This window comes from Gopherus flavomarginatus, chromosome 1 (genome assembly GCF_025201925.1).
Source record: "Gopherus flavomarginatus isolate rGopFla2 chromosome 1, rGopFla2.mat.asm, whole genome shotgun sequence".
Lineage (NCBI taxonomy): Eukaryota > Metazoa > Chordata > Testudines > Testudinidae > Gopherus > Gopherus flavomarginatus.
In genome coordinates this window covers 173446865-173469385 of record NC_066617.1, presented here as the reverse complement: position 1 = coordinate 173469385, position 22521 = coordinate 173446865, and the positions used below count along the sequence as shown (strand labels likewise).

At 42.0% G+C, this 22521-nt stretch overlaps 1 protein-coding gene across 1 annotated transcript in view; it reads right to left on the bottom strand.

Moving 5' to 3' along the window:
- TMPRSS7 (transmembrane serine protease 7) overlaps positions 1–21963 on the bottom strand; it is a 58749-nt gene extending 36786 nt beyond the window's left edge. The window contains exons 1-5 of the mRNA XM_050962829.1: positions 21832–21963; positions 12868–13069; positions 11090–11220; positions 2751–2818; positions 508–701 (exon numbers count right to left, since the gene is read on the bottom strand). Coding sequence (XP_050818786.1) covers positions 508–701; positions 2751–2818; positions 11090–11220; positions 12868–13069; positions 21832–21963 — 727 coding nt within the window. The remainder of the gene's footprint in view (positions 1–507; positions 702–2750; positions 2819–11089; positions 11221–12867; positions 13070–21831) is intronic.
- Between the last annotated feature and the right edge of the window lie 558 nt (positions 21964–22521).

Sequence of the window (22521 nt, the reverse complement as noted above, 5' to 3'; positions counted from 1 at the left end):
CAGTAAGCCACAGAGCAACCAGGGAGGAGTGCATGGTGAGGATAAGACTCTTCTAGATTAGAAGTCTCTCACCACCTCCCACAATCAGGGCAGGAGCCGTGCACAGTTCCCTTTCTAGGCAAACATAGATGAGAAAGGTCCTCATCTACAACAGCATGGTCCTTTGCCTTTGTTCTTTAAAAAAAAAAATACAACACTTAGATTAAAGGCAAACAGATTGAACTAATGTTAGTGTGAGGACTGGGATTTGTGTGTCACAAAATCAGGAAGTTCACTGTTATGGTGCCAACAACATTAAACTGAATTCAAACCTTCTCAAACTTTAGGAGCCTTTGGATTCAGTGCCTCAGTTCAACTTCCACCTGAAATGGGAACTCGATGTAGCTTTTGGCTTTTATCATAAATTATGATTGGGGCTGGGGATAGGAGAGCTGGTAGTTTTATAACAGTTGCTATTCTAATACATAAAGTAATTCATTAAGGATGCAGACATGTACAAATACTGACCACTCAACACGATGGAGTCCATGTCCACTGCAAGCCCTTGAAGGCTCCCCACTGAGGTCCGGTTGATGATACTTGTCTGAATAGAGTCCTTTAAAATGGCAGCCACACAGTCCTCACAGAACACTTGGCCTTTAGCCTGTGGTACCACAAATACGATCCAGAAATGAATAAGAAGGCCTCCATTGTTGTTGTTACTGAAATTAAATGTACATATATAGAGTGTCATATTGCAGTGTTCCTCTGATTGGACATTTATATGGGCTTCTGGATAGTGATTCAGAAGAGTACGATTCCCATTTTACATCTGGGTACATTGTTTTGACACACTGGGCCTTCTCGCTCTCTTCAGAAGACACGATTTAAGATTATAAAAAATTAGAGGAACTTTCAGAGGGCCCCCACTTTCTATTGAGGCAAATAGAAATCTTTCCACCTGATTTGGAGTTGACTTGGTTCCCTAAGGAATGAAGGAAAGACCATCTCTCCAACAACCACTTTGCAGTATCCTAAAACAGTTTCTACTACTATTTAATCCTATTTTTAGGTTTCATAAGAGCACTGAGCCTCTATCTATCTTCTGCCTGCTCCCCTGGCTAAAGCCTGGTCTACATTTTAAAGTTATATCAGTATAATTACGTGATTGTGGTGTGGTTTTACCACCAATTTAGTTAAACTGATACAAGCCCAAGTATAGACAGAGTTACAGTGTTAGAAAGGTACCTTACCTGTATAGTTAAACCCTGGTCTATATATTAAAAAGTTTTGCTGACATAGCTGTGTCAGTTAAAAATAAATAAATAAAAAATTAATACACTCTTATCACACCTCCAACAGCTAAAGCTATTCCAGCAAAAGCCCTAGTGTAGATGGAGATATTCTGGCAAAGAGAGTCATTTTGTCAGCATAAAATGTTTTTTTTCCCCTCTGGGAACTGATATAATTCTATGTTGGTAAAACAACTCTTTTGCTGGAATAAGCTGAACATGCACTAGAGAGAGTTTCCTTGTACAGCTATACTGGCAGACTCTTTTCCATGTAGGCAAGGTCTCATTCTCCTTCCAGTACAGGAATAGTTAAACCTATATAAAACATCTTTATATCAGTGTAACTGCATCTACACTAAGCGTATGTCTACACTACAAAATTATGTCGACCTACATTACATCAACATACAATGATCACAGTAATTAAATGGCTTTTGCGTGTCCATACTATGCTCCTGGTGTCAGCAGGAGTGCTTTACCAATGCATGGGGCATTGTGGGAAGGCTTCTGAAAGCCATCAAGTTGATGCAAGCAACTCAGTGTCTACACTGAAAAAACAGCGAAGAGTCCTGTGGCACCTTATAGACTAACAGACATATTGGAGCATGAGCTTTCGTGGGTGAATACCCACTTTGTCGTATGTCTACACTGGCACTGCATTGACCTAACCAGGTCAACCCAAGCACTACGCCTCTTGCAGAGCTGGAGTTAAGTCGACGTAGCAGGGCACGATGTTTTAGTGCAGACACTTACAGTTTTAGGTCAACGTAAGCTGCCTTGCATTGGTTTAACTCTGTAGCACAGACTAGAGCTAAGGGGTTGTTTTGCTTTAAACTACACCAATAGACAAACTATTAGTTTATTTCGTTCAACTGGTGCAAATCCCCAGGTGGACACCAGTTCAGTTTAACAGACACTTATTTCAAGTTAGCTTAAACCAATTTCTAACAGTCAAACTAAACTAAAGTAAGCTTAGTTCAAATGGATATAAAACAGTGTATACACACCCTTTTGCATCAGTTAACTAAATCAGTAGGATAAATTCACCTCTTTAGTTTCAAGTGGCAACCAAGATTTTAGTTCATGATTGTTTCACCTCCCTCCAAGCCCGCCCTCAAGTTCCAAACCCTCAATCTTTGTCTACACATAAATTTGTACTGATGTAATTAAACCTGTTTAGACACCTTTATGTGCTTAAGACTGGTTGTAATGCATTAGCTAACCCCTAGCCAGGTTTAAATCAATTTAAGTGTAACCACACACGAAGCAGTGCTGGTTTAACTAAGGGTCTGAGTTTAAACAGATTTAGTTTCATCAGTGCAACTGTGTGCATGGACCAGGCAGAGCCAAAATAACTCCGAGTGAGAGTTTCACACAAAATTAAGTTTGTATGGTGAGCTACGCTCCCCAGGATTACGGCGTTGAAGCATCATCATCACACCTGACAAAGACATGCACACACACTGTATTGAATTTTACCTGACATCAGAAACAATGGACTGTTTATAAAATTTGGAGAAGGCAGAGGTTGTGTAAACCAAGTTCATCTGGAAGAGAAAAAAAATGTTACGTGGATGAAAAAGTTAGTGTTTCTACAAGTCAACCACAGCTTGTAACTTCCAGACAGATCTTGAGGAGAATGGGCACATGCTCAGTATTCTAAACATGTATTTAACTAAGTAGCCGTGACTTAACTTCCATGGACTTTAGGAGCATTAGGTTATTTTCTCATAATAAATTTTTCATATAAAAATATCTTATTAACATGTTTCCTTTCTACTCCAGTGAAAAAGACTTAAACCCATTATTTAATGTTGTTAGGGCCAAATTCTACCCCTCAGATAAGTGTGGGCCTTCCATTGAACAAAGTGTGGTCTGGCTTAGAACAATGGTTCTCAACCAGGAGTACATACATACTTCTAGATGAGTGAGTGCACCAACTCACCTAGGTATTTGCCTGGTTTTACAACAGGCTACCTAAAAAGCACTAGCGGCGTCAGTACAAACTACAATTTTGTACAATGGACTTGTTTATATTGTACTTACATTTCAGTGTATAGTATATAGAGCAATATTTATATTCCAATCAATGTATTTTATAATTATATGGTAAAAATGAGAAAGTAAGCTGTTTTTCAGTAACAGTGTGCTGTGACACGTGTGTATTTTTATGTCTGATTTTGTAAGCAAGAAGATTAAGTGAGGTGAAACTTGCGGGTACACAAGACAAATCAGGCTCCTGAAAGGGGTACAGTAGCCTGCAAAGGTTAAGAACCACTGTCTTCGAATGTTCCAAAAATAGAGTTAAAAGTTGGTTGTGCTACTGTATTGTTGGAAGAAGCATACTACACTTTGCCACTAGGTGGCATATGCCTCAAGTAGTTTTTAGCCACTTTTGATTCCTGCAGACAGCATTTAATTCAGCATGGACATGAGTGGCTAGACACTGTGGCCATTTCTTTTGGAGGAAGACATAAGCTACAAAATCAAGGAGGAGCTGATATTTTGTTTGTGCCCAATTTGTAATGTTAAATGTAAGGAACTAAATAATAATGTCAGGAAACACTAATTAAAAACCTGTAAATCAAAGGGAATTGTGAATGTTCAATACTTCTCCAGATTAGGCTTGAAGTGATTTATTAACAATTAGGTCTTTTCATTTAGGAGGAGGAAGGTAACTTGATGAGTTTCCCCTATTTCACTGCCTCTCTTATGAAAGCCATATATTGCAGTGACCTTTGAGCCAGAATGGAAGGTCAAAGGGGTATCATTTAAAAAAAACATTATACAGAATACAGGGGCAAAAAGAACTTCCCCTCCCTACTCAGTCTGTCACAGACTATTCCATTTTATTTTCTCTATGCTTACATGAATGATTCCCTTCTTAAGCAGATAAGATTCAGGTGAAAAAGCGGCAGTCACCACATGGCCTCTAAAATTACATTCTTTTCCTTTTAAAAAAGTCTTATTTCTCCTGCCCTCCCCAAAATTAAATTCTGTGGAATAGTAAAGATCATAACCGCATGTGACTAGGGGATGAAGGCCACTTATGAGAGTGAGACACAAACAGAGCTCACATCTGGACTTAGAACCTCCAATCATCAAGCAGAGTTTGTAACATATTTTTTTTCCTCCAGGCATGTCTACACTCAAACACCTAGGGTGATCAGATGTCCTGATTTTATAGGGACAGTCCTCATTTTTGGGTCTTTTTCTTATATAGGCTCCTATTACCCCCCACCCCATCCCAATTTTTCACATTTGCTGTCTGGTCACCCTACAAATACTCACCAAAAACATGTGAAACAGAACAAGGAAGTTTAACTTACCCACTTGCAAGTATTTTGTGAGCCAGATCCTATAGTTACCCTACCCTCTTCCCCATCATGCTGTTACTTATTACAGATGTGCAATACATCTCTCTCTCTCTCTATATATATATATGGAAATAAGTTGCCAGAGCATGTAACAGTTGCTGGGTTTTGCAGGAACAAGACTACTACTGATGCACTGCAAATGGCTTCCAATAACTACTCTTTTCAGTTTTGCCAACTGTCAACATTTTATCATTAGTCTCTTGCTATATTTAGTTGACAATTCATAGCTCTTATATGAACACGTAGCCGTTTCATTTTTTAAAAGTTTCTGGTCCTCCTGGTTGCAGGAAAAACTGCAATACGTTAACAAAAAGACTGAAATATAAGAAAGCAAATAAAAAAGACCTAGCAGATACTCTTCAAAAATCTCCTGATTTGTTGCAGCCTGATTCATGATTTCTGAATGCCTGTGGCTGACAATACTGCCACCTCTGAACACTAGACTTCTCCCTCTCTAAATCTTCACTATTTTCCTAAAACACCTGCCTTCATGTCTCCCATTTTCATTTGAGTCACAAATTCTTGTGTTTGACCATTTTCCCTGAGTTCAGCAGTTCTACTGTACTATAGAATGCTCTGCGTGCTGCTCCTGTCTGACTGGAGCAAAGCATTTTGGGAAGAATAATGCTTCTTCAAAACCGGCAAGCATTAGGAGGAAATTAAATGCATTCAAGAGCTCTAAGGACATTACTGATGCTGCAGGCCAGGAAACAGGCAACAGATATCAAGTCTTCACATTCAATATCTCAAGCTTAATATTAAATGGCAGTTCATTTCTGAAGAGTGACCCTAAAAAAGGGGTTTATGGGGTTCCATGTTGGTTTCTTTTCAGTCTCCCATATCATTGCATCCATTAATGGATGCAGGACTGCGTGAAAGGTTTGTAAACTTAAATAGACCCATCCTGAGTTTAACTTGTAACAAACAAGACTCAAAAGCAACCAGGTCTTTCCTTCCTTCCACATGGCTGGTGAGACAAAGGCAGATAGGAGACCAAGGGAGTTCGCCAGCTCATATTCTACACAGAAGCACTCACTATGGGAGGAAAATGGCATGTCACCAACACCACTGCTAGCTCTTCCTCTGACTGTGGGATCTCACACCAGATATCTTGATCTTGGAGGCTTCCATCTAGGCCCTGATTTTGACTTGCTGGGCATGCGGCCTGCACATCCCCACTGACGAAAGCCAGGCAGAGGGAACCATCAGATGTGGGAGGGGTCTGTCGGTGCCATCCCTCAGGAAGCAAGTAAGCCAGCTGCAGGAAGAGGTGGCTCATCTTTGTAACATCCAGGAGCACGAGGACTACAGCAACAGGATGCGTGTGGAAACATCTGGGATGGAACATGATAGCTGACTACAGATGACAACAGTGACACCGGAGGAGGAGGAAGAAGAATTGGCTACTCTATAGGATGGAGACTGGCTGCTGGCCACTTCGGGCAGTGGACAGTGCTCCACCCACTACCCAGGCCCCCTGTCCATCAAGGTAAAGAACTGGTAAGCTGTGCTGGCAAGGGGGAGAGGAACAGACCCCAGTGGTTGAGGAGAAGCCACCTGCCCCCAAGGCTGGGAGGCCCTTGGCCACTAAACCCAAAAGGATGAGATGTAGGGCTGCAGGTGGTCAGGGACTCTCTTCTGAGGGGAATGGAAACATTCATCTGCCAACCAGACACAGTGTCCCAGGATTTGTGTTGTTATCTGCAGAGCTGGTTCTGGCTTTTTGCCGCCCCAAAACAAAAAAAAAAGCCTGCGGGGCGGCCGGAGCAGCAAGGGGCCGCTCGCCACTCCACCTGCCAGGAGGGCTCCCCTGCTCCCAGCAGGACGCTCCCCTCCTCCGCACTGCCACCCCCTACAGGACGGCTGGAGCAGTGAACCAAAAAGAAAAAACCTCTAGGGGCAGCAGAAGAGAAAAAAGGATTGGCCAGAATGCCGCCCTTAGAATCTGCCACCACAAGCACACGCTTGCTCTGCTGGTGCCTGGAGCCAGCCCTGGTTATCTGCCCAGGGGCCATGTCAGAGATGTCACAGAGAAGTTACTGAAACTCATCCATCCTTCTGATCATACATCATGCTAGTCCCACATGGAACTACTGAGACTGCCAGGTATGACCCCAAGCAGATCAGAAGTGGCTATGGGGTTCTGGGAACAAGGGTGAAAGGCACAGGTTGTGTTCTCGTCCATCCTTCCAGTTGAGGGTAAGGGACCAGGCAGGGACAGGTACATCCTGGAGATGAATGCATGGCTGCACAGATGTTGTCAATGGGAGGGCTTTGGCTTCCTTGACCATGGGATGCTGTTCCCAGAAGGTGGTCTACTGGGAAGTGATGGGGTCCACCTGACCAAGAAGGGGAAGAACATCACCGCTCACCAACTCACCAACCTAAGGAGGAAATCTTTAAACTAGGTTCAAAAGAAGCAGGCTACAAAACACCACAGGTAAGTGTGTGTATATTTTATATTATATAAATATAAATAAAAAGAGATATTAGCTACCTATATGCAAATACAATAAGTATGGAGAACAAAAAGGAAGAACTGGAAGTTAGTACACAAGCTAAATTAAGACTTAATTGGCATCAGACTTGGTGGCATAAGTTTCATTATTGGAATATTGGTATAGAGGGGTATAGCTTGTTCAGATAGCACAGCACAGTAGAAAGGGAGGAGATGTTGCATTGTACATTAATATATACACTTGTTCTGAAGTCCAGAAGAAGGTGAGAGGCAGACCAGTAGAGTCAATGGATAAAGATGAAAAGGGGTGAAAAGACAAAAAAGGGGTGATATTTGTGACACTGGCAGACAGGGGCCAGCTCATGCCAAAGCCTCACCGAATACTGACAAATGCATAGCTAGAAATCAGTCTGGCTCACCTATTCTAACAATACTAAACACATAGGTATTAGATTTATAAAATGTGTTTAGACCTGATGAAAAGCTTGAAAGTTGCTGAATGCATTAATTTCACTTCTAATAAATATTGCTTTGTAACATGAGATATAGACAAGTGTTTTGCTCTGTAACTACAAAAGGGTTTATGATGAAATCCGAAACTCACACTGTCAGCAGAGAAGCATTACTAATTGTGAAATACTAGTTTACTATGAGAGTTGTCATATCCTGAAGGCCCATAGACATCAGAAAAGCCATTGTGGAACATCAATGGACAAAAGACATTGTGGTTCGCTCCCCCCATACCATGAAGAGGAGATGTGCACAAACACCAGCCTGAGCTCTGGGAAAAGGGGATAAAAATCCCTGTCAAGAAGCAATTGTATTGTTGTGCTTCTTGGAATTTGGAGAGAGCAATATTTCTAAGCATAAGCAAGGGATCCCCAACCTGCATATGTCCTTTAGGACTAAGGAGTTTGCATATTACAGCAGCTTCTATTACTTTTTGGAACCTAAGACTATAACTCATTTGTGTGTGACTATTTACCCGCTTTAACTAGGAAAAAGAAATAAAAACTATATTTACAAGATTAATAAACCTTTAGTTAGTTTATCATAGGAATGTCTATCAGCAATGTCTTTGTGAGATCTAGGGTGCACTTGACCTGGGTTAAGTGACTGGTCCCTTGGGACTAGGAGTAAGCTGAATATTGTTGTGATTTTTGATACAAGGGTCCATCCCATCACAAAGGCAGACTTGCCCGAGTGGCAAGACAGACTGGAGTGTGCAACGGGATTGTCTGTGACTCCATTTTAAGGCTGTTGCAATGCTTGAGGCATTCACACTTGATACTTGGCTAGTGAAATCTAAGTATAGAACTTAGAGGCAGTTTCGGTCTGGTTTGTAACAGTCTCCCCTGAGATTGAGACTCATGTTCGTAAGCCACTCCAGACACGGTCACAATAAGGGTCTACTATAGACCATCAAATCAGGAAGGAGTGAGGATGTGGGCTTTCTAGAACAAACACCAAAAACCTTCAAAATACAAGACCTGGCAGTAACGGGGTGGGGGACTAAATACCCAGACATCTGTTAGAAAAAGTAATATGGGGGAAGGGAGGAGAACACACAAAATTTAAATAAGGTCTTAGAATGTATGGGGACAGCTTGTTTCAGAAAGTAGAGGGAGTACCATGGGAACTGCCATTTTAGACCTGATTTTGCAGATTCTGGAAGGCTATTTGGGTAAAAGTGATAATGAAATGATGATTTCATGAGTTCAAGGAAACAAAAGGATGAGAGCAGCAAAATAAGAATAATGCACATCAAAAATGCAGACAGACACAGAACTGGTAAATAAGTTTCTATGGGAACAAAATGTGAGGGAAAAAGGAGTTCAGGTGAGGTGGCAGTTTCTCAGAGAGGCACAATTACAGGCACAACTGCAAGCTATACTGATACGAAGAAAAGATAGGAAGAATAAGAACAGACCAATATGGCTCCATCAGGAGCTTTTTAACAATAGGAAAAAATCAAAAAGGAATCCTACAAAAAGTGGAAACATAGATAAATTGCAAAGGAGCAATACAAAAGAATAGCTCGAGAGGATAGGGATAAAATCAGAAAGATTAAGGCACACAACAAATTAAACCTGGCAAAGGACATAAAAGGCAATAAGAAGAGTTTCTTTAAATACATTTGGAGCAAGAGAAATGCAGGAAAGAGTAGATCCTCTACTTAGTGGGGAAGGAGAGCTAATAACTGATGACATCAAGAAGGCAAAGATGTTTAATGCTTATTTTGCCTCAGTTTCCCCCTTCTCCCCTCACCCCCAAAAAAGGGTAAATGTTGAATCAGATGCTAATATTAGTCGTACTGAGTAACAAGGAAGAAAGGAATTCAAGCCAAAACAGGGAAAGAAAAGGTTAAAGTTAGATGCAGTCAGTCAGCAGGGCCTGAAGAAATTCATCCTAGAGAACTTAAGGAACTAGCTGCAGCAATCTTGAAACTGATAGCAATTATCTTTGGGAACTCTCAGAGGATGGGTGAGACGAGACCCCGGAGAACTGGAGATGGACAGACATAGTACCTATCTATAAAAGGGGAACAAAGAGGACCTGGAAATGTATAGACTAGTCAGCTTAACTTCAATACCCAGAAAGATACTGGAACGCAAATTATTAAACAATAATATGTAAGCAACTAAAGGATAATAAGATTTTAATGAATAGACATCATGGATTTGTCAAGAACAAACTAACCTAATTGCTTTCGTTGAGAGGCTTACTGGCCTAGTGGATGGGTGAAGCAGTAGATATATTTTGATTTTAGTAAGGCTTTTGACACAGTCTTACATCTCATAAGCTACCAAAATATGGTCTAGATGAAACTACTATAAAAGGTGGGTGCACAACTGGTTGAAAGACTGTACTAAAAGAGTTATCAGTGGTTTGATATCAAACTGTGAGGACATCTGTAGTACTGTCCTACAGGGGTCAGTCCTGGGTCTGGTACTATTCATTAATTTCATTAAATGACAATGGATATCGGAATGGAGAGTATGCTTATAAAACTTGCAGATGCCACCAAGCTGGGAAGGGTTGCAAGTACTTGAGAGCACAGAATAAGTGATCTTCACAAATTGGAGAATTGGTCTCAATTCAACAAGATGAAATTTAATAAAAACCAAGGAAAGAAATCAAATGCACAACTACATGAGGAGAAATAACTGGCTAGTTAGCAGTACTGCTGAAGATTACCTGGGGGTAACAGTGATCACAAATTCAATGAGTCAACAATATGATGCAATTGCAAAAAAGGCTAATATTTGTACTGTAAGGTGTATTAACAGGAATGTTGGATGTAAGACATGGGGGACAGGGTGTAATTATCCCGCTGTACTCAGCATTGGTGATACCTCAGCTGGAATACTGTGTGCAATTCTGAGTGAAAAGATGTGGCCAAATTGCAGAGTCAAGGACAGTAATGACAATGAGAACAACTAACAAAGCTAAAAGGTTTAAAAAACCTGACCTGTGAGGAACGGTTAAAAAACTGGGCTTTTTTCTCTTGTTTGAGAAAAAGAAGACTGCAGGTGGGGGCGAGGGGTGGACATTTGATAACAGTGTTCAAATATGTTAAAGGGATGTTGTAAAGACGACAGTGATCAATTGTTTTCCATGTCCGCTGAAGGTAGGACACATAGTAATGGGCGCAGTCTTCAGTTTGGGAGATTTAGGTTAGATATTAGAAGAGAGTTAAGCACTGGAATAGGCTTCCAAGGGAGGTTGTGGAATCCTGGTAATCTGAGGTTTTTTAAAAAACAGATTAGATAAACATCTGTCGGGAATGATCTAGATTTACTTGGTCCTGCCTCAGAGCAGCAGATTGGACACAATGACTTCTGAAGCCCTACATTTCTAGGATTCCTCCAGGCGGAAAACCCTTTAGACAGCCAGTGTCACTGCCAAAACTGAAGCTTTTTCTAATATCGTTCGGGGCTCTGAACTGTTTGCTAACACTGTAATATGATCTATGTTCTTACCACTTGCTGCACATTGTGTGCCACTGAGAGGAATTCTCTTGACTCCTTCTGCCTATATTCCGGGAGAAATTCTATGTTGGCTACACGAAATAATCCAACGAAATACAAGGCATCTTTGTTTTCTGCTTCAACTGCAAAACAGATAGAAGAAGTTTATTTTTTTTTTTTTTTGAAATCCCTTTTTGATAGCAACTCAGCTAGGGGAAGTATGTAACCCACACACTTTCTGGCTGTGGTGTTCTGTCCCATTTAGTGGCACCAAGACCACTTAAAGAGAAATAAAATGAGTCTGCCTACAGGATTAGCTAACAGACAGTTGGCTTTTAGGTCATGCGGTAGAGGCTCATGCATTAAGCTTCAAAGGTCCCCGGTTTGATCCTGCATACTGAAGACCGGGGTCTGTAAGTGTTACATGAGCATTCAGGTTAGCATGTTAGCCATTGTGAGGAGAATATGCTTTGCATCTTTGTAAAGTGGCTGATGCTTGGAGCTGCAATGAGTTATTCTAGCAGCAGTCATGTCCCACATTCAACTGAAGCAAAAGTCACTGTGATGCAGGATCCAAGTGTACATCTACACTGCAATTAGACACCTGTGGCTGACCCATGCCAGCTGACTTGGGCTTGAACTAAGAGGCATTTTGTTGTTGTGTAGATGTTCAGGCTTGGGCTGCAGCTTTCCACCTTGCAGGGTCCTACAGCCTGAGCCTGAACATCTATACACAATTAAATGCTCCTTAGTTCAAACCCTGCAAGCCCAAGTCAGCTGGCATAGGCCAGTCACGGGCGTCTAACTGCAGTGCAGACATACAATAGCGGACAAAGGAAAGCATCCTAAAAGACTGTCTTTAAACAATTCTTGTGCAGTGCAGGAAGAGAGACCTCAGATCAACTGAGGCCCTAAAAGCAGGTTTACTGTGGGTATGGCTACACTTGCAGCTGTACAGTGCTGGGAGTTACAGCTGTCTTCGTACAGCTGTGTAGGGAAAGCCCTGCAGTGCGGCCACATTTGCAGCATTTGCAGCGCTGTTGGGAGTGGTGCATTATGGGCAGCTATCCCAGCGTTCAAGTGGCTGCAACGTGCTTTTCAAAAGAGGGGGGTGGGGTGGGGTGTGACAGGGAGCATGGGGGAGACAGAGAGAGTGGATTTTTGGAGCTGACACTGTGTCAGCTCCCTGCCTCGCAAGTTCTAAGGACTGGAAGATACACAGCACCAACCTTCAATCATTTTTAAAAAGTTTCGACCCCTTCCCCCACCCCTCTCTTATTCACTAAATGCAAATAGCCTTCAGACCAGATAAGCAGCTGCTCCAACACTCCCACCCCCTGCTGTGTTGCTTCTCTCCTCAAGCAAAACACTAACATTCCAAAGGAATCCCCCTGCCTGCCTCTGCTCTAGCAAACAGGAGCTGTTTGTTTTTTAGATAAGCTGCTCCAGGAGCCTGGAGTTCACAACAAAACAGCAGAGTGGCTGAACAGGCATTCTGGGATACCTACGAATACCTTGGAGGCCAATTACAGTGCTTTTGGTGGCCACACTTGCGGAGCAGCACTGCATCACCAGCGCTGCAATCCTTATACCCTAGGCAGAGCAGGAGTACAGCCAGCGCTGCAGCCAGGGAGATGCAGCGCTGTATGTGCCTTACAAGTGTGGACGGTGAGTAAATTGCAGCGCTGTAAACCCACCACCAGCACTGCAACTCTCCAGTGTAGCCATGGCCTGAGTGTCGTCAGTACCATACTGATGTGTGAAATATGCATAAGCTTTCAGTAACTCACCAATGAAGAGCCACAGTAAGGTCCAAGTTATAACACCTATCACAAACAGAACCAGCGTAAAAAGAATTATTGTATTTTGAAAATTCCATATTGTTCTCTTTACTTTCCTCTTAGATTTGGATTTACCACAGTTTTTCCTTGCAAGTATCTTCTTTGCCAACTTCTCTTCTGCATTTACTATTTGAACTGAAATATTTGATACCTAAAACAAAACAAACAAATAAATAAAATCAATGTACAGTGAGCCACGGGGAACATTTCAAGCAGCGCTTTAGCTAACCTGTACCCAGAAGAGAGAAGATTTTTCTTTACACATTTTCCCCCTAAGTTACTATACAGATCCAATGTATTAATGCAGTACTATAACTAGGAACCTCCCTTCGCTCCTCCTCATGGTGGGGGGTCCAGTTGTGCTAAGCATATACAAACACAAAAAGATGGTTCCAAACAATTTACTGTCTAAATTGTATGTATGCAGCCCACACTGCATTTGTGCATGACCAGCCCCCGCGTGGGGAAGCATCGTTTTGGCAGGAATAGAATAGTAAAGAGACAGCAGCTACTGCAGCTTCGGGTAGTAGTAATAAAAAAAAAAAAAGCATCACGGAACAACGTCGCCTCTCACAGTGCAATGGTAGATGGAGCTGTAAGAAAGCAAGTTTTGCTTTGAGAATTCTTTACTGACCAATTCCATTTTGGGTGGAGCTTAGCAAATAAGTATCAGAAAATCCTTTCCAGTCCCTCGGACTATTGGTTACGTCCTTTTTTGTGTATTTCAGCAGATGAGCTATAGAATGCAAAAAGCAGCAGCAGAAGGCAGAGTGGAAGCTCAGCTAGGAGGCATTAGCGCAAATTGGAGCAGAAAAGGAGGTTTGAGTACAAAACTAATTTTTCCCTTACAGAAACTGCCTTTCATCAGAAAAACCATTTTGGGAAGAAATATTAAGTATTTTGCTTGTTGCAAACCCAGCCAAGTTCACACTGGTTCTATCAACAACAGAGGTTTGTTTTTCTGTGCAGCTCTGGTTAAGAGCAGCATGTATATCCGTAGCTTAACCACCAGCCTAAGCCGGACTTAATTGGCTTTTTAGTTACAAAAGCAGCTGTATGTTAACTTCCCTAATATGTTACTCCCCTTAATAGAAGGGCTCTTGACATCATTACAGAAGGAACAGATATAATACAATACAAATCAACAACAGTCAGATAGGGTGGGCAGTTCTCAGATGTCTCCAGACTTAGACCATTCTTAACTTTGTTTACTACAGATGTAGAACAATAGGAAGGTATAAAATGCCTGTATTTAATCCTTAAACATCTAGCATTGAACCAGTCTATTATGTCAGTTTCTAAATAATTAACAAAATCAATTTTCTATTCCCTTATGGAAAAGTACTATAGACTTAACAGGCATCATCTCTTTTTTTTTCCCCCCCAGATATCCTATTGAATACAGTAATAGAGAAAGCTTAAAAAATAGAAAAAAGGATATTGTTGTCTATTTGACAGCTGCAGTCAAAAGTTTACAAGTAAGTTTTTCAAGTGACTAGTAAATTTGGGTGTCCAATATGACAGCTTAAGGATCCAATCATCAGAAAACACTCAGGACACACCATATTTTAAAAAAGAGAGAATCAGGCTCTTTTAAGATCTTAAATAGGGCACCCAAAAAATCATAAATTGCACTCACAGGTCAAGATTAGGCTTCTATAGAAGCCTAGTCATCTTTTTCCTATTAATTTCTTTAGGGCCTAATCATAAAGATGGGCATGTTTAAAAGAATTTTAGTGCAGGCAGGAGACGCACTTACTCCCTCAAACTATAGGAATGCATGATAGCTACCTAATATTTGTATTGTTAATGAGTGCATGTGTAAATTCATACTTCAGACTTGTTGATCAATCTGGAAAAAAAATTAAGTTAATGTATCAAATCTTCTGTGCATGGCAAGCTTTTGTGCATAATGCCAGAACACCGAGTTGATAACAGCAGCTCTAATGGCGAGGCTGTATAGTTACACAATATGATTTACTGAGAAGAGTTATTTAGTTTAAGCCAAAACATTTCATAGTAATAGAAGCACTAAGAGTTTAAAACATTGTGGATTAGGTTTTCTATTTTATTCAAACCATGCAACTTTCTCCTGCTTCTGGTCAAGTTTTGCACTATATAATGCAGTTCAGCTAATAAAGCAATTTAAGTATCACAATACACTAAATTATTTAATGACTCCTCATTCTTTTTGCCACATGTAATCTCCAGTGTAGTGATAGCCTTAGTTATACATGTGAAAGGTAGCTATACTTGGATAAACACTGGATTTCTTTCCTGGAAATAGATTTCTTAGCAGAAACCTGCTCCTTGTCATGAAATCAGTCTAACCTTTACATACTGCCATATAGACATTTCAATTCTGTCAATAAATGCTCATTGCAAAGCATCAGAAGACAGGAGAATAGATCGACTTGTTAATTCAAAGCGATAAAACAAAATTAACAATAAAAATTTAGAGGTTGTCAATTTATGAATAGGTTTAACCCTCGGTGCACAGATCTGGTACAATAGTAGAGGGCACTTAAATCACCTACTTACACATAGGTCATCTTCAGGTTTGGCGGACGCGTGACTGTTTTGTTCATCCATTCTGCAGATTTACTTGTCTAGTTCACTCCATGTTTAAAAGAGACGCTGCACCTATTCCTAGGCCATTTTCCCAGCTCTCTTCTAAGGAGAACTGGTACCAGTGTCCAGGACAACTTACTGAGAAAAGCATCAATTTACATTCATGAATTTCCAATTGTAATTTCATCTGCTTTGTTGCTCTGCTGTGAGCATTAAAAGGACACTATCAAGTAACTTTAGTCTCCAAATGTTTGGAGGTTTATCTACAAGAGCTATCTGTGTTTCTAAATGGTGAATTATTTCAATGCCTCCTGTGAGTAAGGTATAACGTCCAATGATATTATAAATGTACCAAAAGAAACTCACTACTTGTGATAACATTTAGAGATTCCTTAAATCTTCTTCAAAGATAAATCTCTATTAATGTTTTCCATGAAAAAGTAAAATTTGACAAAAGCTATTTGCAAAGCCTGGTCAAATTGCCAAAAAAGTTGAAACCATTCATTTCAGTCCTTTTTATACAGCTGCTCACTTGAAAAAATGAGGAGGGGGGTGTTATTTTTTTTTGTTGTGTTTTTTTTTTAAAGAAAACAAAAGATACAGGGGATGGGGGGCGGGGGGAAGGGAATGACACAAACCTGAAATGAAAAGCTGATAAAATGTTGTTACAGTAAAAAAGAAAGTAGTAATTTTGGTTTGAAGCAAACTGATTTCTTTGCCCCTAATTCTTCAGTTCAGCCTCCCCAAAACACACACAAAAAAGGGGCAATTATTCACTTAGCTCTGCTAAAAAGACAGGTATCCCAGCACTAGATGGGTAAGGAAGAACTAAGAATTTGACCGATTTTCTAGCAACAGTCTTCCAGAAAAGAGTTCCATAGAAAGTGAGAGTGGCTCAGACTAACAATCTGTCTAATCCAGTATACTGTTTTGAGCAGTAACCAGTACTAGATGATTCCAAAGAAAGTGTACAATGTACCTAAAAGTAAGATTCTTCCCACATCTGTCCAATAGGGTTTGGCTTATTCCCTGAAGCAGAAATGTTGTGTTTCCTAGAAACCTAGAAAAAAAAAAAAAACCCTCATGACTTATTACTACAAACAACAGGAAGGATGAAGATGAAACCCTATTAAGACTGTTTTCAGAGGTGAAAGTAAGCCAGTCTGGTCCGGTCAGGTGCACTGGTAAGAAAGTACCGACCACACCAGCTGGACTGCTGATGGGGGGGAGGGGCAAAAGAGGCAGCTGCCCTGGGGCTGCAGCAATGATTTAAAGGGCCCGGGGCTCCTGGCTGCAGCTGGCATCACTGCACCTGCAGCCAAAGCCCCAGACCCTTTAACCGCACCAAAGCCCCAGGCGGCACAGGCTGGGCAGCGCTGAAAGGCTAGCTGTGGGATTTTGGCCCCAGTCCCACCTCTTCCACCTTGCCCAGGGCCCCGGCTGGTCTGCATACTGGTAAGTCATTTAAGTTACTTTCATCCCTGGCTCTTTTAGATATTTTAAGCCCTCTAGGGAAGAAGCCATCTCTTACAGTGTGTTTGTACAATTCCTAGCCTGTTGAACTCCTGATCCACACCTCCAGGAGCTGCTAGAATATAAACAATATATTGAAGAGCGAGTCCCACAACTGATACATTGACAATGTTTTCAGTATTTTGGACACACCTCTTCCTGTATGTATTTCACAAACTTCAAGAATTGGGACAAAAGAACCACTTGTTTTATTTTTGAGGCAAAGATTAAAGTTGCAAGTGAAACAAAATGAGGCCAAGTCAAAAGATGTACCAATATTGGGTTTTTTCTGACTTCCAATCTCCCCTATCTTCTGGAAATATTATGAAGTATTCTAATTAAATTCTACACCTTCTATGAAAACTATACGGCTTATTTTCAATTTTACTGTTAAATTCAGCAATTGTGTGGTAGCCTCAAAATAATAGAATATCGTTCTCTTCCACTTAAGCTCTTAGTTAACTTGTCACTTTTCTTACTTAGTAAGATGCTTGACTTCTCCCCAAAGACCTTTGATGAAACAAAATATATTTGGATAGACAACACCATCTTGGCAATTGGCAACCGGAATGAAAAGCTATCGATCCCCTGTCAAAAAGATCCAGACACTACGCCAATAGTCGACAGAACGCACAGTCTGAAATAAAGTGGCCGACTTGCACTGCAGTTTCCCTGCGTGCTAATAGAGCAATTTAGCTCTGTTGCACAGACTTAAAACACAGTTTGGTTATTTGTATACCATTATTTTCAGTTAATGCAGGAAGGGTAAGCGAGCGCATCTCCCAACGAAGTGCCCATTCATCTCTTTGTGACATTCCACGGACAGAGTTAATCAGTTAATATTTATGCATCACTTGCCTCTTATTGCACCCATCAGCTGATTTTATTCTTGATTTCTCTGTTACTCATATGAAGTTACATATTTTCAGTTGACTAGGTGCAGCAAAGCAATCAATAACTTGAGTGAAAATGATTGGATATAAATAAAGTGAAATTCTGTCCTGTACAGCAGTGGTTCTCAAAGCCGGTCCGCCGCTTGTTCAGGGAAAGCCCTTGGTGGGCCGGCCCGGTTCGTTTACCTGATGTATCCACAGGTTCGCCCGATCGCGGCTCCCACTGGCTGCGGTTCGCTGCTCCAGGCCAATGGGGGCTGCGGGAAGCGGCAGCCAGCACATCCCTCAGCCCATGTCACTTCCCGCAGCCCCCATTGGCCTGGAGTGGCAAACTGCAGCCAGTGGGAGCCACAATCGGGCGAACCTGCAGACACAGCAGGTAAACAAACTGGCCTGACCGGCTTTGAGAAACACTGCTGTACAGGGTTTGAGAGTTCATCTGAACCCTGGTGTAGTCACAACATTACACTCTTTTGTGATGGGGTGTCTTCCCCACACTGGCAGAAAAGGGATGCCGTCAATCACAGAAGGGTTTATAGGAGCAGCCAATCAGGGCCAGGCTGGCCCATATAAGAAGGGCTGCAGAACAGAGCAGCTCCGGGGCTTGAAAGGAAGGGAGACTGGCTGCCTTGCAGGCAGAGGACAGCAAGCACCCTGGACCAAGGAGTGCTGCAGACAAAGACCCAGAGAGCTAAAGGCAGCTCCTGACAGGCCACTGGGATCTGCAGAGTGAGGCCCTGATACAAGGGCAAAGAGGGTGCTGGAGCCACTGAAGGAAGTAGCTAGACCGTAAGCTGCAATTTACCACTGAAGGAAGTCTCTAGACAGTAGACTGCAGGTTCCCCTGAAAGGGGGAGAACAGAGTGTGACACAGCCAAAGGGAAATGTCACTGAAGAGGATGCCTTGGGAGTGACATGGGTCCAGGAACAGAGGTGACAGCAAGTGAGACACCACTGGAAGAGGGCATAGTGCTAATTCCTCAGACAGCCAGCAGGGGGCACTGCAGTGGTGAGTTACACCCCATCACACCTTGCTATGGGATTTGCTGCACTTTCCAGAACATAAGAGTAGGATTTTCCAAGGAACTCAGCGTTGCCATAACACCATCTCAGTGAAGTCAATGATAAAATTTTCGTTCATTTCACAAGAAGAATGTGAATGCTTTTGAGAAGTCCCCTATAAGATGCTATTCATACTGCCCAGCAAAGCCTTCCTAGTCTTTCAGCTGATGAAGATGTGCTGACTTACAAGCTCAGGTTCTTTCTACTCAATTGCACAAGTTTAGAAAGGTCAGGCCTGGTTGGAACTTCAATAGGAGACATGCCAAGAACGTCCATAAGCTACAGGGTATGGGTATCAGTGATTTATTGTAGGTGACCTCCTTCCTGGTAAATCAATACCCCAAACTGGTGTTGAGAGGTACTATTCTGCTCACGCCTCCACCACTTGTCAGAACTGAGGTTCCAAATCAGACCCTAATAAATTCATGATATTGCCGATCCTGCAATACTAGGTTTCCACCACAATTTTGACAGCAGGAGCACCCTGCCATCAGTGCCATACATGGTGGGGATCCTACTATCAGCTTTTCCAAATGACCACAAATAATAATGGTCCATTGTTACTTTTCCACGTCTTGTCCACAACTCAGCTGCAATTATTTGACAATTATCCTGCAATTCAAGTAGAGCCTTACTTATAAAAGATCCCAGGGCACTTTCCATAGGTATCAGAGCATGCACAACATTAGTGTCCTGATCAGACTGTAAATACCTTTGTACCACCCTGAAGTTGTCTCTGGAATTTGACTCTTTCACTGAAGTGAATGTGAAGTTGCTTTAATATGCCTGGAAGGAAACCACTCCATTGCAAGTTCTGCCTTGATTAAATGCCTGTCCAGTTCTGCCGACCAACAGGCCCCCAGTAAACTCTGAATTGCCTTTTCCTTCAACCCTATCTTCTTCCTTTCGTTTTCTTTGTGTACTCATATCAGGGTGATGAGCATCATATAAACTCCTATATAGAAGGGAGCTTGTTTCCACTTTAAGCTGAAACAATAAAGCAAGGACCCGATATTTCTAAAGACTTTGGCAAGATCTTCGGAGCACTTACTCATAGGTTCCAAAGCCAGAAGGGACCACAGTGATCTAGTCTGACCACCTGCCATAGGACAACACCAGCCATAGGACATCTCTGAATGAATGGTGAAATAAGGATAAACCAAAGCAACAGCTCTGCCAGCTTGGAATCAAGGAATAGATTAAGGAGATTTTATGCAGAATGCCCCAAACTTTCTCCTCCCTCACATAGGTTTCAGCCTCCTGATGTTACCATCCAAGTGCTTTACAGCAACGCTTCTCAAAGCCGGTTCGCCACTAGTTCAGGGAAAGCCCCTGGCAGTCCAGGCCAGTTTGTTTACCTGCCATGTCCACAGGCTCGGCTGATTGCGGCTCCCACTGGCCGCAGTTCACCGCTCCAGGCCAATGGGGGCTGCAGGAAATGGCACGGGCCAAAGGATGTGCTGGCCGCCCTTCCTGCAGCCCCCATTGGCCTGGAGCGGCGAACTACAGACAGTGTGAGCCGCAATCGGCCAAACCTGCAGACACAGCAGGTAAACAAAGCGGCCCGGACCACCAAGGGCTTTCCCTGAACAAGTGGTGGCCCGACTTTGAGAAGCACTGCTCTACAGTTATTTCACTCAGCTTCCACGGCAGGGAAGAACTCTTCTGTTTCATTATATTTCTAAAGAGCTGATTTCCAGCATAACTGGTTTGATGATCGCACTTGGAAAGCATATGTAATGAACATGTTCAACTAGAGTTGATCATTTTGTTTTCAGTCCTCACACTCCAGGAAAATATTCAAAATACTGTACATTACAATAAAGGATGTGATCATTCCACTTGTTGGGAATCATTTGGTAACAATAAAGACTCAGAATCCATTAGCATAAAAGCCTACTTCAATGATTTCCTTAATTAATATGACTGCTGTTTATTCACAGGAAGTTGATGGTAGTTACATTTATGATTCCATATACACCTAGTCTAAAGAATAGTATATTTTACGTTTATGGGGCATCTCTTAGCCCAAAGCATTTCATATACTCTATATTGTCCATTCCATACTGTAAAACAGCTACATCTGACGTAAGGAAAAGCTGCAAGCCAGCCCAGGTCACAGAGTTGGAGAACAAGATGTTTTTGGCCACAGACACTTAGAACTAAATATTACTTATGCAAAATGTGCAACAGGATTTTTTTGGGGGGGTGAGAAGAGAGGGCTTTGAGGCAAAACAGACAAACCCTTAATTTCAAATAGTCTTTCTGAAAATCCCACAGAGAAAAGTTCCTTTCATCATGTGAGTGAGTTAAATTTATTGGGGTCTGAAACTATAATTCCAAAGAGCATAGATCCTGCAAACTTGTTCCTTAATACCACTCATCCTCTCCAACCATATGCCTTTGTGATAGCTGAGATACCATCTACATCTAGCATTTCGGGCCCTAACCTTACAAAGTGCTGAGCTCAGACTCCCAGTGACCCCTAAAACAGCTGCAGAGTCTCTGCACCCTGTTATTTCATAAAATTTCAGCTCGTAAGAGTTTTACCCTCAGCAAGGTTTTCACCATCAAGCAAGCACCTCAGTAGTAGGGACTGCACCAGGAAACACCAAATGAAGTAATTCTTATGGCTCCTTTGAAGTGTTCTCTGCACCCTCATTCCCACTGAAAACAGACATCCATGTGTAAACAGGACTATTGCACTACTAGCCCAACACATTTCATACCCTACTAGACACATATCATGCAAGCCAGGCAAAGTGAAAAATGGGTTCCAATTCCAAATCCCCTATTTAATATAAGAAACATGAAGCAATTAACTGCTTACAATAACATGCAGACACACTCTCTGAGCAGGCATTAAGTTACTCACGGTCATCTCCCAGAGCATCTGGCTGATTAATTTCAACACAGTACAATGCCTGTTAAGGGAAACAAGTCCTAGCCACTGAATAGATGTACTATATTTCATGGGACCTACAGATATGCTGCTTGGCACAGCCATGTTCCACACTGTGGTGGTCAGTAATCACTATGGGTCCAGAAATCCTCCATACTTAGTGATGCTGATCCCCAGCTACTTGTCTAGCAGAATATGGGCTTCTGTAGCCGCCCCCCAGACTTCCTATCTAGGAAATTAAGACACTTGAAGGTACAGTTCCAAATATCATGCCCATAACAGAAAGTTTGCAGTAAACCCAGGTTAACCACCCCTTCCACAAAATGAATCCTCCCTCATGCTTCTAAATGCTTGAGAAATTTTTGTTCATCTAAAAGTAGAATTAAGTCTCTGGCCATGTTCTACTCTCAAATGCCCAGTGCCTGCAAAACAATCTATACATACCCACCCGCACAGCATTTCAAGGTGTACAAGGATAAGCCTAATTAGTTTCAGCTGCACTCAATTGCCTTATCACAGAAGACTCTCCCAGGCAAGGAACTGAAAACTTTAGATTTAGTACCACAACCATCACCATGCCACTGGCTGGTTCAGCATAGCCTCCTTCTAAGGACTGGCAGGTCAGCGGGAGGGGTGTCTCCTCTTCAGGGAGCAACAAGGGTA